The sequence below is a fragment of the Arachis ipaensis genome, chromosome B5 (assembly GCF_059453495.1).
Source record: "Arachis ipaensis isolate K30076 ecotype BB chromosome B5, ASM5945349v1, whole genome shotgun sequence".
NCBI lineage: Eukaryota > Viridiplantae > Streptophyta > Magnoliopsida > Fabales > Fabaceae > Arachis > Arachis ipaensis.
The window spans coordinates 108,358,343-108,376,163 of record NC_142440.1 but is presented as its reverse complement, the minus strand read 5'-3'; the positions used below and the strand labels follow the sequence as shown (position 1 = coordinate 108,376,163).

The following is a 17,821-nucleotide window of genomic DNA, read 5'->3' as shown; positions in this document are numbered from 1 at the left end:
GAAGGGTGTGTTGAATAATAGCACTGCATTTCTTGGTTAACACCACAGTTTCTTGCTCCTTCCAATTCCTCTTATGGGTCAACAACTCTTTCATAAATTTAGCATAGAGAGGAATTTGCTCCAGAGCCTCTGCAAAAGGAATGTTAATCTGCAGCTTTTTGAAGACATCTAAAAATTTAGAGAATTGCTTTTCTTTGGATGCCTTCTGAAGCCTCTGAGGATATGGCATTTTTGGCTTGTATTCAGGGGCCTTTGGTAAGGTGGAAATAAGTGTCAAGAGAGTCAGGGAACGGGATGTCTGCCCGCTTAGGAGGGGCGTGCTCCACTTCTTCCTTCTTCTCCTCTAGAGCTTCCTTTTCGACTAGATCTTCATTGACCTTGGTCTCAGAACCAGCCACCTTACCACTTCTCAATTGAATAGCCTTGCAATCTCCTGGGTTTACCATTGTATCCTCTTGAAATGTACTTGCAGACCTCTCAAGTATTTGCTTGCTCGGTTGGCCCACTAGCACCTCTAAGTTTCTAATAGAGGCTCTGGTTTCCTGTATAACTTGTGCTTCCGTTCTTGCCACTTGTTCACTTATTACGGTGATAGCCTTGCATTCCTCTCTTGGATTTGGAATTGTGTTACCAGAAAGGCTATTAGTGGTCCTCTGATCAATTTCAGTGACTTTTGTGGCTAATTGACCCATTTGAATCTCCAGGTTCTTGATGGATGCTCTGGTTTCCTGTCTAAAACCTGTCAATATTGCTTCCAAATCATTGTTCTGCTGGAAACTACCCTGAGAACTATTGTTGAAGTTCTGAGGTCTCTGAGGTTGGTCCCTCCACCCAAAGTTTGGGTGATTTCTCCATCCCTGGTTGTATGTCTTAGAATATGGATCATTGTTGGGATTCCTAGGGCCACTCCCCATGTAATTTACCTGTTCATAAGAAAGTTGAGTATAATCATGATTATCATTTTGAACAAAATTACCTGCCATGTCATAGGAGATTTCTTGGGGTGGATTTTGAGTGTTGATAGCTGAGACTTGCATGCCACCCATCTGTTGAGTAAGTAGATTTATTTGCTGAGACATAAGCTTATTCTGAGCAAGAAGAGCATTAATAGCTTCTACTTCCAACACGCCTCTCTTCTGAGGGGTCTCAGAGTTCACAGGATTCCTGTTAGATGAGTATAAATATTGGTTGCTTGCAACCAATTCAATAAGCTCAATAGTCTCCTCTGGTGTCTTCTTCTTCTGCAGTGAACCGCCTGCAGAAATGTCTAGGCTCATCTTGGACATCTCACCCAAACCTTCATAAAAGATATCTAGTTGGGTCCATTTGGAGAACATGTCCGGAGGGCATTGCCTAGTTAGTAGCTTGTATCTCTCCCAAGCTTCATAAAGAGTTTCACCCTCCTTCTGCCTGAAAGTCTGAACCTCCAATCTAAGCTTAGTCAGCTTCTTTGGTGGGAAAAATTTAGTGAGAAATTCTATAACAACCTTTTCCCAAGTATTCAGACTCTCCTTTGGTTGGAAATATAGCCATAACTTTTCTTTATCCCTCAGAGCAAACGGGAAGAGCATGAGTTTGTACACCTCTGGGTTCACTCCATTTGTCTTCACAGTATCACATATCTGCAGAAAATCAGAAATAAACTTATTTGGATCTTCGTGAGGAAGTCCATGATACTGGCAGTTCTGTTGCACCAGGGTGACCAATTGTGGCTTCAACTCAAAGTTGTTTGTAGCTATAGGAGGTACCATAATGCTTTTTCCATAAAGATCCGCAGTAGGGCCAGAATAAGAGCCAAGCACTCTCCTTTGTTGATCATCCCCATTCGGATTTGCCACATTGACATTAGCATTATTATTAGGATCCATAGTGGATTCTGTAGCCTTGTAAAGTCTTGCTTGTTGCAAACGCCGCCTGAAAGTTCTTTCAGGTTCAAGATCAAAGTCTAAGAAATGTTCTTTGTCTCTATTCCTACGCATACACAAGCTGCGCATACACAAGCAGAAAACAAGAAAAAAATGAGACTCTCTACGTCAGAATGCAGAGAAGTCCCTGTGAGGTAACCTGTGTAAAATAATAAAATAAAAATGCTAAATAAATAAATAAATAAAAAATTCGAAAATTTAAAAGGAAAAATAAACAGGAAGATTAAAATAAAATTAACTGGATAACACCAAACTTAATTTCAGGAATTAAGAAAAAATATTAATACTAAAATATTTTTTTATTTTTTTATTTTTATTTTTTTAAAAAAAACTAAATATTAAAAGAAAAGAAAAAGAAAACGAAACAAGGGAGGGGTACTCACGAAAAAGAAAGAAACATAAACAATTAAAACAAAAACAAACGAAAAAATAAAAGACGTAAACAAAAGAGAAAAATGAAAAATAAAACAAAAAGAAACAAAGAAAATGAAACGGGGGAGGGGTTATGAAGGAAGAAAAACAGAAAAAAGAAACGAGGGAATTTTTAATTTTTCTTTTTTTTTTTTTGAAAAATAATAAAACAAAAAAATTTTTTTTAAATAAAATTAAAATTAAAATGTCTCATCTAAACAATCAAACAATTAATAGTTGTTAATCACAGTCAATTCCCGACAACGGCGCCAAAAACTTGGTGCGGTATTTGTAACCACACTACTAACCGGCAAGTGTATCGGGTCGTACCAAGTTATACCTTACGTGAGTAAGGATCGATCCCACGAGGATTGATGGATTAAACAACAATAGCGTTTGATAGGATTAGTTAGACAAACAGAAAATAGTGTTGGAAGTTCAAAAGCATTGAAAAGTAAACTCAAGAATTTCAGAAAACAAGCAGCAAATGAGTTGTGAAATATATATGGGAAAACAGTTAAGCCTTCAGAGTTATCTATTTTCTGGATTGACTCTTCTTATTATTTTATTTTAATCATGTAAGATCTAATTTATGGCAACTATATGTGACTAGACCCTAATTCCTTAGACCTTTTGTAGTCTCCTCTAAAATTCATCAACAACTAATTTCTTGGTCAACTAATTCCAGTTAGGGGGTGAAGTTCAATTCTAGTTATATGCCACAAAAATCCTAATTACCCAAACATAAAAGGATTATATATCACGTATCCTATTAAATCCAGATAAATTATAAATTTAGGAGAATATGTTTTCAAGCTGGTGTTCAAGTAAAGAGCTTTTCCAAGTTATACAAGAACGCATTTAGAAAGAGGGTCATACTTCCGTTCCTCCCAAATTCATAAAATAAAGAACGAAAATAATTCTTAAATATAAATCAAGACATGAATTAAAATAGAAAAACAATAAAATCAATCCATACAATAGATAGAGCTCCTAACCTTAACAATGGAGGATTAGTTGCTCATAATGGAGAAGAAAAATAAAGATTCAGGTAAAATGTACTCCCTCTCTAATCTGATGGATCTGAATCCCTTTTTATAACTAATCCTAATAAATTTAAAAATCTAATTTTTAAAATTAAAATAATATATTTTCCTAGAATTCAAATTTGAATTTAAATTCGAATTAATTTAAATAATCAAGTCTTCAATGGATGGATGGGGACCACTTGTTTTGTCCATTCTGCAGCTTCTAATCTATGTTTTCTAGGCTGAAAACTGAGTTAAAACAGCCCAGAAATTGCCCCAGCGTTTTCTGTTAATTCTGCAGATTGCTCATGTGACGCGTCTGCGTCGTCCACGCGTTTGCGTCATTTGTGCAGATTCCAGTCCACGCGTTCACGTCAGGCACGCGATCGCGTCATTGCGATTTCCTCCATTCCACGCGTTCGCGTGAGCCATGCGTCCGCGTCGGTATTCGCTGGTCATCTCCTTGGTTTCTTCTCTTTCTCTGTAGAAACTTCATCAAATCCATCCGAATGCTACCTAAAATAAATAAAAGTGCACAAAACTCAATATAGCATCCATAGTGGCTAAAATATAATTAATTCTTAATTAAACTCAACAAATTAGATGCAAATTCACTAGGAAAAGATAGGAAAGATGCTCACGCATTAACTGCCAACCCGACACATCTCCATGGAGATATCGCCCTTCGGAATCATTATATGGGAACCCCGAGATATAGTGCTCGGATCACTGTCCAGGGTTTTGCGCATGCACGCTCTATTGATCCGTATGGATGCGAGCGGGATACTCTTGCCACCGACCTCTTATCTCAATGCAAGTGGGACGAACCACCGCCCTTACGCCACCGACGCTACCTCAACAGGTGGGATCCAACCGCCGTCCCTGCTGAGCGCATAGCGTCTCATAATCTCAATATAAAACAGTAGTTCAGTGGTTTTTCAGAAAACATTTTCAATATATCAGTGATTCCTCATCACCCTTTCGAGTCCTCGACTCATCTCAACCACTGTCAATTCACATTTCCATTCCGAACTCAACAGTTCCTCAATTCTCATCCCTTACATCAACCATTCGTCACATACCATCAAACAATCCTCAGTACACTAGAAACCTAGGCCTCCGTTTTCTAATTTATCCACATAATATCATCTAAAACCATTAAATTCTTTCACACGTTTTAAATATCCAAAACTAGGTCCAAGAGTCCTAAAATGGTGTTAGAGAAGCTCACAACCTTGTTGAGAAGGTAGAATAGTTGAAAACAAAGAAACATTTGAGAAACAGGACGTGTGCGTACGCACAGGGGTGTGCGTGCGCACGCCCAGGAAAATTTTGAAAGTGCGCGTACGCACAAGGGTGTGCATGCGCACAGGTACTAAAACTTGTAAGGTCTGTTCACTCGCACATGGTGTGCTAGCGCCCCCAATAGACGACCCTTCCCGACTTGTGCGTGCGCACAGGACTGTGCATACGCACAGGTCACAATTCTTTATTGATGTGCGCGCGCACAAGCTGTGCTAATGTTGCAAGAAGAGAGCCCTTTCCTGCCTGTGTGTACGCACAGGTCTATGCGTCCGCACATAATAAGATTTTCACAGGGTTGTGCATGCGCACAAGGCTGTGCGTGCGCACATATCAGAAATCCTGAAATTCTGCAACTTTGCAGAATTTCAGATTTTCAATACCATCTTTGAATGATCATAACTTCCTCTACAAAATTCCAAATTTCACAAACTTTATATCGATTAAAAGGATTTTCAAATATCTTTAATTCTAGATAAGTTTTATTAGATTTTGAAAACCGAGGTAAAAGTTATGATCAGACAAAATTTACCAAAAACCAACTTTTACCCAATTTCACAATTTCCACAACTTCTCATAAAACACAATCAAAACCATACCAAACCATTCCAAACTACATTTCTCATTAAAATTAACCCTTTATGTCATATTACACCAAACACACCACATTTTCCTTCACTTTCCATCATCCTCAACCTCAACATCAATATGTCACATTATAATCAATCCCATCAACATTTTCCAACTATATTACCAAGTCATCAACATTAATATCACATATATCAACACAATTCACTTCTCAAATTCACAAATCATTCATCCTTATCATATCATTATCAATCATCATCAATCAACATACAACAACATTCAACACTCATCAACCATTTTTAATTCAAACCTATCATATGGGTCACTAGCCTAAGTGTCCATGAATATTATATACTACATAGAGAAAACTGAAACCATACCTTGGTCGATTCCCTATATGAACCAAAACCCCAAAATGGCACAAGTTGAGTTCTCCACCACAAGCAAGCCACCAATGTAGCTCCAACAAGCACCAACAAGTTCTAAACTCACAATAATCAAACTATCTATGCATAAACCATCACAAATCAACCTAGGGTTCCATTTAAACATAATACCACAAGGGTTTAATGTCTCTTACCTTTTCCAACAGATTTGATAGCCAAAATTCAATGCTAAGCAAGGATTAGAGCAAACCTAAACATCCAAAATCACAAAAACTCATTTAACCCAAAACCCTAAAAAAATCCGAAACTTTGGAGAGAATAACTGAGACGATTTATAGCTTTCCATACTAGTTTCTTATATGGGTTTTGTAGATCTCTTCACAAGGAACGCGTAGCCACTGACGGCACGCAAATCGGAGCACCATAGCTCGAGATATCGCAAAAAGAAGAGATGTGTGAATAGTATTTTCTTCTTCCTCTTCTCCCCTTTCTCTTTTCTGGTGTGTGTGTGTGTTTATGAGGTGAGGGTTCATTATATGTTGGGCTTGGGCCCAACTTGGGCCCGGTCCAACCCGTTAGCGTTTTTAGTCCGTTTAGCCTAACTTCGGGCCAAACCTTTAAAATTAACGCCTGGTCTTCAACTCCTAATATTTTTCTAAGGTTTTTTACTGTTTCCACTTTTTCTCGCGCAACACCGGGCAGACTTGAACCGGTTGAACCGGTTCAACTGCCAGCTCGTGATTTTTTTCACGGTTTTTCACAAAAAATACATTTTCTGACTCAGAAGGACCTACTGAATCTAAAATCACCTTTAAATCCTCAAATTCTCACTCTAACTTTGCAGAGTCCAATCTAGACAATATAATCACTTAATTAACCGGTTGATTAGTTACGGTCCTTACATCCTTCAGTCGAATTTGCAATTTAGAATTCTCAGCAATCTCAGTTAAATCCATAAGTTATCCCCCAAAAGTTGAAATAATAGAAGCTAAGCTCAAATCTATAAACAGATCCATAATGGGAACAAATTGACACCTAAATTACAAATCCAAACTTAAACTCCCAAGAAACCTAACACTTAACCAAAATGCAGTGAAACATAAATTTGTAACGCTTGAGTAATACTCAAAGCTTCAATCTATATAATTTAAAGTGAATCTCAGGGAACAAACCTAATAGAAGACAATGCAATGCAGTTGCGATTGAAGTGACGTGAGAGACATAAGGAGTCTCCCCTGAGCGAAGAAGAGTCATGCCGTGAAAAAACTCACGTTTCACTTCAACGTAGCTTCTATCTTCAAGTTGTGTTGTGTGTTAATTTAATGAAAATAATTAATATCCTAATAGATAAAACCAAATCAAAATCAAAATATAAAAAAATTCTCTGAAATTATAATGAGAAATCAATATTAGAGATATGAAGTTGGGGATTTTTTATTTGAATTAAATAAACACATAATTTACAAAAATATATAAGATAGAACATAATTACATAAATACACAATGTGTCACATCTCGATTACCAAGGGTTTCAAAAAATTAACAGATCTCGGGTACTCAAACCCCAATCTGTGTCACAAGAGCGAAATGGGTACTGAGTATCCGAGATATGTGCAAAATTCGTAAAGGGTCTTTGTACCCGAGATATGTACAAAGTTCTAATTGGCATCTCAGTCACCGAGATGTGTGTATAATTGAATTGTTGCTATGTTTGTTTGATTTTTATTTTTTCATTTCATCCAATAAATAATTTTAAATTTTAAAATTACAAATATATTTAATTTAATTCAATAAAAACAAACATACTTGTATTATTGTATTAGTTATTTATGAGTACGGTAAAATTAATTTAAAAAAATGACATTATTAAATTAATTTTAAACAAAAAGAGTACACAGGAGAACAGGAATAAAAATTTAGTTTGGTTTAATTTGCGTGAGAAGGAAAGTTGGGGAGTTGAATACTAGACAGACAACAACCATAGCTTCTTCAACATCGCCGATGACAATAACAACTATTATCATCGTCTCTATAAGTACATGAGTACATAAGAGTACACAAGAGAAATAATTTTGCTACACAAACTATTTGATTGTAAATAAATAACCCATGAAATCTGAGAACTCTTCTTTTCTTTTCTTTTTTTTTCTTTTCTTTTTTTTTTCTTTTTTTGTTTCTACTTCTCCCGTGTCAACTAGTGAAAGCATGTGAGAAAAAAAAATAAGGTAAAAAGCAATCCCTCTCTAAAATCTCTACTCTATTCTTTCTTTCTTCATTTTTTCTTTTTTTTTTCTATGCCCATATTGCCATGATTGACATGCCTCCTGCTCCGAGCAAAACAAAAAGATATGAAAAAATTTGAAGCTTCATTCTACTTTGAAGTTTTGAGCCCATAAAATCAGTGGCCAATAACTCTACCAATGCCATGTAATTGAGAAGTCCTGCAGACACAGCATTCAAAACACCTTCAACTATGAGTGAGGTTGGACTTGTGTCAGTGTATACTTTCGACAGAGCTATCCCCAATGCGATTCCAAATGGGGTTGTCACGGAAAAGAAGAATACCATAATGCACTTCATCTTTATCCCATACTCTGCCTGTTCCCATAAAAAGATAATGAAAAAGAAATATATATTCGTTAGATGAGTATCTATTTATATATTAAATCATTCTTAGTTACTTTCTTTTTCACATAAAGTTGTATAGAGTAAATCATTTTGATCTCAAATAATTTAGTATTTGACAAAATAATTTTCAAAAAAAAGAAATACAATTAAGCTTGAAAAAATTGTCTCAATTTGATAAAATACAGTATTTTTTCATAATGAGCAAACAACTCATACATTTGAATTCTTTTTTTGTTATAACATGTAGAAATTGTTCAGAAGGTACATACAGAAGACTTACCTAACATTCAATACATAGAGTATTTTTTAATATTTATATTTTTACCAAAAAAATTTCAAAAAAGAATTTACTTAAAATAAAATTATTAAATTTACAGAATATCTTTTTCCTAAGTATACATTTCGACCTCTAGAGTCTTTTTTTGAGTATGTTTTTTTATTCTTAGTATATTTTGCAAATTAACATTATTTTTGGAAGATCAAAATATTATTTTATTCTTTTAAAAGTCATTTTGTTAAAAAATAAAGATTTTTAGAACCCAAAATGGTAATTCACTCTTATCATAATTATTATTATCTCAATAAATATTACACTTCTAGATATTTTTTCCTTTATTATTCTTTATTCTTTGAATACCATAAAAACCGACCAGTATTATCCAACTGTTAAATTACTAGGATTAAACCATTCAAATATAAGAATCAATCTATTTTATCACTTTTAACATACTAATTAAATCATTTTTAGTGTTTTATATTTACTTTAGAGAACTGTAAAAAATAAAATATGTAACAATAAAGAAATTTTGTTTCGATTATTCTCAATTTTTCACATTTAAAATTGTAAAACTCGAAAATACTATAAATGAAAATAGAGACACCAAAAAAAGATATTATTTTTACAAACTAAACGAAAATTGGTGAGAATATTTAATATATGTTTTTAATTATAGATTTACACAATGACTTGATTGAACTAAGTTATTAAGAAAAGAAATGGAATACGTAAAAAAATATTAATATAATTTTTTTAAATAGGTTCAATTTTTTGTAACTTTAAAATTCTTTAATTATTTTCTTAGTTTATTTATATATTTAAAAATAGAAAATTATTTTAGAAAAACATGAGTAATTATTATTATTATTATTATTATTATTATTATTATTATTATTATTATTATTATTATTATTATTATTATTATTATTATTATTATTATTATTATTATTATTATTATTATTATTCTTGTTGTTGTTGTTAGGAAAAAGACTAGAAACTAACTTTTCTAATATTTATTGATCCACTGTTTCATTAGTTCATTATTAGTAGTTAAGAAAATTTGATTTTAATAAAATTAACTAGTATTATTTTTTGGTGTAGTTATTTTTTTTTTTAACATAAGAAAATATAATAAAGATATATATCGGTGATCAACAAATTAAACCTGAAGTATGCAACCTCCTAAGCCCATTCCCTCAAAGATTTGATGGAAGCAAAGTGCTGCAATTAGAGGCCTAATTGTGCATTGATTATCTGAAGCTCCCAATGACAAACCAATCACCACTGAATGCACCACAATCCCTAGCTCCAACACCTGCATATGTTTTATATACACACAACTATATCTCACAATTCATACACCAAACAATAAATAATAAACATAACCCACAAGCTCAAAATTCACCATCAACAACAATAATAAAATGAAGATTAGTAGTGCTATATGCATATAACAAAAACAGAATAAAATAACAAAACATATTATTTGTCACTTATAACAAAATATGATATTGTTTTATTATTGTTATCACGTTTATAATTTTTTCGAAAACTTATTTATCATTCATATTTATTGGGGTTCTTTTTTTGTTAATGGTATAAGCTTTTTACTACTATTTTGGTAGTTTACCAGCTAAGGCAACTAACCTGAGAGATAACACGATAGCGTAGCAACTGTTCCGCACTCACAACTTTCATGTTTCCATTCCCATGTTCAATCTCATGACCGTGAGTGTGACTGTGACTAAGCAATTCCAATTCTTTATTCACTTCGCGGCAACCACCATCAACTTCAATGTTCTTCTCCGAAAAATCACTAGTAGTAGTAGGAGAAGAAGAAACAGGGATTCTCTTCTTAAAGAAACTGATGGAGAAAGAGTCCACCATGAGCGTGAAAATAGCGGAAAACATGGCGATGAATGTAGTGAATGGGAACTTGTGCCATGGATTTTTCGGCAAGCAGTCCGACATGAGATCATTGAATGAGTCTGGCAATACGTGCATGTAACCTGTGGCAAGGATGACACCGGAGGCAAAGGCCTTCACTAACGCAAAGAGGTCACGGTCTGGGTGAATTGCCGGCACAATGCGTGAGAGCGTCGGCAGCGTTACGCCGATCATGCTCGTCACCAGAATTGCAAACATTGCTATTATCTTATACTTGAGCGCCTTGCTCCGGTTGTGACATTCTCCTTCATGGTTCGAAGTGCATTCCTCGGCCGAGGCAACCGGGCAAGTTGTGAGTGCAAGAAAGGAAATAACAATAATAATCTTGTAGATGCGGTTTGAATTCATTGGTGTAATAGCCATGATTGAAAGTGAGAGAATGAGAGTTAGAGAGAAATTATGAGTTGTTATGACTGTTAATATAGTGCTTTGGTTTGGCGAAACTTTAGATTGACCAATTTGTGAGTCTTAGTTTAAAATGTGGGAATTACTCTAATGACCTTGATGGAGAACATTGCAAGGGCTTAGTGTATCTGTTGTTGCATGTTTGAGGGGTATTTCGACCAAATTTCTAAGAGTGAGGTTGATGGAGTGCGGCGTGTGTTGGGAGTTATCTCGAACAAGGCGCTCATGCATATGGTGAATAGTAAACACGTTACTTTCCTCACTTTTTTTACAATGAGGTAGTGATTTGGCAAAACACTTGAAATAATATTAGTAGTAAACTTACCTTAAGTTTTGGGAATAATTAATGAAGCATTTTCTCGGGAAAAAAAGCAAATTTTTTTAATTTAACTTTGTTAATATAAAAATATTTAACATTATATTCAATAATGTATTGTAATATCCACTAAAATATCTACTTTTATATTTATCATGTGAATTATCATCCAAATAAATAATTGTAATTGAAAAGTTATGATAAATATTTTACATTATTAGTTTATTAAAATTAAATTTTTTATTTATAATATATAATCTACTTATATGATGGGAATTCGATAGGTGTTATTGGTGCACAAATTTATCTTTTTAAAAGTCATTCATCATGTATATGCAGAAAAAAAATACACTTCGTTATTTTTAAAACCTAAGCTGAAGATATCTTCATTATAGTGTAAGTTGTTTACTAGATTGATTAACCATACATTTCATTACTTTTATTATTTTTATATTCTTTAGTATATTTGACAAAATTTTAATAGTAAAAATAATTAAAAGCATTAAAAATTTAAAGAAATATTTTTTTAGAATTTAGAATTTATACTTTTTTAAAAATATCTGTTTAACTTAAAAAAAGATTATTTTAACATCATAAATAAATAAAAAAATATTTTATATTTAACAGTGTGAGTCCACAATAGCTAATGTAAATAAGAATGCAGCTTATACTAATTAGAGCATGAGATGACTGTTAGTTTGTTATGTTTAGTGAGCAATAGTTAGTTATACTTAGCTGCTATATATAGCAATAATATAACATTGAATGATTTGTATTTTTAAAAATCTAAATATATGAATAAATCATAGTTTATTTTATTAAGTTTGAGTTTTATATTTTTAAAAAGTATTTTATTAAAAGTAATTAAATTGATTATAAAATAAATTGATTTTAAATCAATCAAGATTCTTATGTAATTTTAATATAATTGAATATTTTTCAACATAAAATTAGAATTTAATAATGAAAAAATTACACAATTTAATTTAAATGATATTTTTGGTTTAAGCTGTATTTTATAAAATATGATTAACAGGTCCATTTTAGAATTTAAATTAAAAATAATTATTTGAACTTATGGGTATGTTGATAAATAAAATTTTATGTGTTTCCAAAGCAAATTTGTAGTATTATATTATAATCCTAAATTATTCTTTATCTTGATGATTTTGTAAAATTTCTATACTACCTAGGTTATTTTACTCTAACCACTATAATATTTTTTCCCTAAGATAATCCTTATTTGAAGCAACATTTAATCAAAGTTGCCTTAGATAGGCAAAGACAACTATTTTTGGCCATCATAAAAATAGTTGTCTTTGATATCTAAAGCAACATTCACAAAATGTTGCAATATAAAAACTTTAAGACAACATTTTTAACTAAAAATACATTTTATAAGGGTTGTCAAAAAAATTAAACAAATAACATCTATAAAAGGTTGCTTAAAATTGTTCATAGTTAAAAATTTTAGAAGAAAACTTTTAATCATATTTTCTCCAATTATTTTTCCTATCAAATAATTTAGAAAAAAAAAAAAGAACAAATGTGCTTCAGTTTATTATACTACCCTAAACCCTAACATACATAACCCAGAAACTCACTGCATGCACACACCTTTTCTCCCTTTCCAACTGAGGAATTCCTAATGGCAATAGTAACTCAATCGCGGTGCTCTCCTCCACGTACGGCGACTACGCGGTGCTCTCCTCCACGAGCAATGGTGCGGAGCTCTCCTCCATGGGCGACGGCGCAGTCACCTTCTCCACTCACGCTTCTCCATGGCAACGACGCGTGTGCTCCTCATTCTGCGCTGAACCACCACCGGCAAGAAACCCATCTCCCTTCTCTTCTCCTTGTCCTTCTTTCTCTTCTTCCCTTATCTTGCCTCCTCCACTTCACAAACTAGAGATGTAGAACTATAGCAACCTTTGTTCTGCTGGTGAGCTCTGAGTAACACGGCGACCACCCCTCCGCTGCTCTATTGCTCTAGCAACATTACACGCAGCTGCAACCTCCTGACCCCAACCTTTTTATTCCTCTGTTCTTTTGTTTCCAGGTTTTTGAAACAACCTCATTTTTCTGTTCTCTGATTTAATTCACTACAGTTTAGTTAGATTTAAATTTTTATTTAGTAAATTATTTTGTTGTTCTCTGATTCGCTGTTCTTTGAATAAAACTGAGTTGCTGTTCTTTGAAACTGTTTTAACTCGTTGATTTTTAGGCAACAAGATGCATGTTTTTGTAGCATGAAACAAACACATTAGCTTAGCTTGCATCAATCAATATAAACTTAGCTAGCTGCATTTTGCATTTTCAATGTCAATAGCTACAAGTTCTAAGTCATGAACTAGAGATGGCCCTTCAATTTGATATACAGTAGCTTAAACATTGATTGTTTCTGAAAGTAACAATGACAATTAAAAATTCTTTTTCTTTTGATTTAAATAAAATATTATTTATTTCATCAATAAAAGTGGAAGAAGGTGATTATAATGTCGAAATATTTATATTTGTTATCTTTCGGTTAATTTGGTTGATGAGTGCAAAAGATAGAAGAAGAAGTGATTAGCTAATAAAACTTTTCAGTGAAGTGAATTTCTCAAAATATGAATTGAAATTTTATCATATGCTACAAAAAGAAATAAAGCTCTAGAAAGTGGTAAGCAACTTCATTTGGTGAATTTATATGGTTTACTAACAGAAATCACATTAAATAACCTTAATCGAATTACTAACTCAAACAAAATTTCCATGGAACCTTTTAATTTTTATCTATTGTGAAATATTCACTAATTAATAATTTCACAAAAGGACTTCACTAATGATTATTATGTTCTCAATAGTATTCCACAAGCATAAGAAGCAACCCTTGCACGTGAAATATGCATAGGTTTGTGGTTCAATGTGATTTCTCAAATTAACTGATTTCCAGAGTTCATAATAAAATAATTGACCTAAAGGATCTTATTTATGAAATAATCTGAGTCTAGAATTTTAATTTGTTTGAACTCGCTGATTAATTTTTTGTTGAATTTCAGGTTTTGCATGACCTTTCCACTGAGGTGCGATTTTCTACGCTAGTTGTTACTGATTTAACAATTTCTGGTTCTTCCCATCGATTCTGGTATTTTTTTACTTTAATTTATTTATTTTTAATATAAATTACAGAATGATTAATTTTTGTAATTTGTTAAGTTAACTAGTTCAAATAGAATCGATTATTTTTTTGTTTGTTTGTTTTGTTGGCCATTTTAATTCTGTTAAATAGTTCATAGAGAATAATGTAAATTTTATTTTTACTCTTTTATAGAGAATGATTACTTCAGAGGAGTTTGAGGAACATTGGAGGATATTCTAGGACTTGAAGATTGTAATTTGTTAAACCATGACTCCGTAAGTTTTTTATCTTGCTTATACTTGTATGCTTTCATATGTATATTATCTACCTTTGTGCTGGTTTTTTTTTTTTATATTGAATGTCTTTTGATATTTAGTCTACTTTTGGATAAGAAATATAGTTCTTTCTTAATTTTAATAATAATATTGTTGTCTGCCATTTGATGAATTTATTTACTTAATATGCATGAACATTATTATTTACATGCTTGGTTAAATAGTAGTAACAATATATGAATAATTAGGTTTTCCAAGACTTAGAAAAAGATTGGATGAGTTTATCGAGAGATGAAGCTGAGTTTAGTAATGGTGTCAATGATTTTTTAGACTTTGCTTACTCTATCGTAAACTCGCAAGGAGAGAAAATTTTATGCCCTTGTGCAAAGTATTGTAATTTCTCGTGGCACCAAAGGCAAACAATTTATATCCATTTGGTTGCCTTTGGATTTGTTAACGGTTATACGAGATGGATTCATCATTGGGAAAGCCTAGTCGGCATGGATGTTGATAGTAATAGTGATAATGATGGTGATAGTGAGAGTGAGTCTAACTCGTATGACGATATGGAGGTCTTGTTGAATGATAAATTTAGGGAGGATGTGCAAAAAGCGAAAGGAATAAAAGAAGGTATAAATAAAGATGCAAAAAAATTCTATAACTTTGTTGAAGAGGCTAGCAAAGAACTATATCTTGGTTGCAAAGGGTTTTTTACGTTGTGTCTTTCACCATCCGACTCATGCAAAGAACTCTATCTTGGTTCAAAGGTTAGAAAGACTCGTGGAAAAACAAGATGCCTAAAGATTTGTACAAGAACTTGGGAAGAAAGTGAGGAAGTGACTTTTGATTATGGAGAAGCAATGGGGTCAATGATACACGGAAACTTGCCTCTCGACAAATTTTCTTTCGGCAAGTGTACCAGATTGTCGTCAAGTAAAACTCACTGTAGAGTGAGGTCGAATCCCACAGGGATTGGTTGATTGAGCAATTTTAATTGGAGAATTATGCTAGTTGAGTGAAATCAAAATCGGATTGAGAATTGCAGAAAGTAAAATTGGCGGGAAACTTAAATTGCAAGAAAGTAAATGGCAGAAATTAAATTGCAGAAAATTAAATGACAGAATCTTAAATTGTTGGAAAGTAAATGGGAATAGAGAATTAGCATGAAATTAAAGAAGCAGAATGTAAATAGAATGAGTAGATCAGATAGCGGGAATCATTGGGTTCAGGAGATGTATAATTCTCCGGATCAAATTCATTTTTATCTCTTCCGCAATCAATACATTCATTGATCTCCTTGGCAATCTTAAGTGATTAGATCCCAATTCCTTGGCAATCTAATCTCTCTAAGCATGAACAATTGCCCAATTCCTTGATTTAAGTGTTCATGGGAAGAGATGAGGTTTGGTCACTGATTATACCACACAAATTCATAGATCAAAGTGTTGGTAGGATTACATGTCACTATATCCATCCAAACCCCAATCTAATCCAACGTGAGAAAGCATTTCTAGCATGATCTTCTCATTCCTCTTCCAAGGTTCCAAGGAGATCCAATTATTAATAGCTTCTTTCCCAAGATAACTATCTAATTGGATGAAGAATGAAAGCCTTCTAGTTAAAATCAAGAGAAAAGAAAGAAGAAGATGAATGAAAATTACTATTGATCCATTGAATTACACAGAGCTCCCTAACGCAATGAAAGCGGTTTAGTTGTTCATAGCTCTCAAAATGGAAATTGCAATTGAAAGATACATTCTGGAAATTAACCAACAGAGAATGAAAATTACATAATATGTAAAAGTGCCCAGTAAAGCAAAAGTAAAAGTCCGTGTGTCTCTCTTAACTTAAATTCTAAGCTATTCATACACTTTTTTCCATTGATCTTCAAGCTTTGAATTGGGCTTTTGGCCTTGATGGAATTGGGTTGAAAATGGCTCCAATTCGTTTTCCTTGGTGTTGAGAAGAGATCTGTGTGAATTTTGAATCCTGATGCTTCACGTTTGAGTCAATGTTTGAGGGCCAACGTTGACTCAAACACCATTTAGAACAGAACCAGAAAAACCAGAAAGCTTGCTGTCATTGGCGTTTGACTTAATGTCGGAGGGCCAACGTTAGCTAACACACGCGTACGCGTGCCTTGCGCTTTCGCGCAAAAGGGTCAAAAATGCTCATCCACGCGTGCGCGTGGATGCAAGATTTTCATTTTGGAGTTTTAAAATAAAAGAAGGGGACGTTGGCTTCAGCGTTGGACCTCCAACGTTCCCTCTAACGTTGGCGTTTTCACACGTACGCGTACTCCACGCTTACGCGTGCATTGGCTTTTTTTCCATCCACGCGTACGCGTCACTGACGCGTACGCGTCGATTCAAAATTCTCAACTCCAATTTATGGGCTTGGCATCGCGGACGTTGGAGGCAGCGTTTGAGGCAACGTTGGACCTCCAACGTTCGATTTTGACGCGTACGCGTGGATGGTCAATTTTTGCCATTCCATGCGTGCACATGACGCACGCTTGCGTGCGGATATCAGAATTTGCTTTTTCACGCGTACGCATCATAGACGCGGACGCGCCACTCAAAATTCACTTAGCTCCAGAATTGAAGTTTTTATCACCACGTTGGGGGTAACATTGGATGTCCAACGCTACCTCAAACGTGAGCATCAACCACCATACAGAGAAGTGCTCTGTTTCTCTTCCCACGTTTGAGGCAACGTTGGTGGTCCAACTTGGCCACCAATGTTGTTTCCTCTTCATCCTTTCCATGCTCCTTCTTCACCTATCATCAACCAATGAATGCATTAAAGCCTTGCGAAAGTCATGAGAATTCTTATCATTCTTAGCATATAAGTAATCATAGCATAAATCATCATGAAATTGCATCAAATTACTCATGGTTGAATGAATATAGGCATACATGAATTTCTACCTGGTGCGGTATTTTCTAACCACAAACTTACCGGCAAGTGCATCGGGTCATACCAAGTAATACCTCAGGTGAGTGAGGGTCGATCCCACGAGGATTGATGGATCAAACAACAATGGTTGATTGATGAGCTTAGTCAGGCAAGCAGAAAGGAGTGTTTGAATGTTCAAGTAGCATTAAATAATCGTTCAGAAAGTAAAATAGTAAAGTAAATGAGTTGGGAATAAAATATAGAGAAAACAGTTAAGGTTTCAGAGTTATCTATTTTTCCAGATTAACTTTTCT

General features: G+C 33.7%; 1 protein-coding gene and 1 non-coding gene across 4 annotated transcripts; one reads left to right on the top strand and one right to left on the bottom strand.

Moving 5' to 3' along the window:
- Nucleotides 1–1,332: 1,332 nt before the first annotated feature.
- Nucleotides 1,333–1,439, top strand: LOC148565315 (small nucleolar RNA R71). Its single transcript, XR_015885240.1, has one exon. It is a non-coding gene; the product is annotated as a small nucleolar RNA R71 (small nucleolar RNA).
- A 6,493-nt stretch (nt 1,440–7,932) lies between these two features.
- On the bottom strand, nt 7,933–17,100 carry LOC107641962 (fe(2+) transport protein 1-like). Of its 3 annotated transcripts, none has more exons than XM_088488653.1 (4): nt 17,077–17,100; nt 10,193–10,816; nt 9,711–9,860; nt 7,933–8,238 (listed from the first exon to the last, which is right to left on the bottom strand). In XM_088488653.1, exons 1-4 carry the CDS (start codon nt 17,098–17,100, stop codon nt 7,933–7,935), a joined length of 1,104 nt encoding a protein of 367 aa, XP_088344779.1. The 3 variants fall into 3 exon arrangements, with proteins under 3 accessions (XP_088344779.1, XP_088344780.1, XP_020959187.1); XM_088488654.1 differs by lacking the exon at nt 17,077–17,100 and adding an exon at nt 10,840–10,900 and having other exon boundaries at nt 10,193–10,770; XM_021103528.2 differs by lacking the exon at nt 17,077–17,100 and having other exon boundaries at nt 10,193–10,855.
- Between the last annotated feature and the right edge of the window lie 721 nt (nt 17,101–17,821).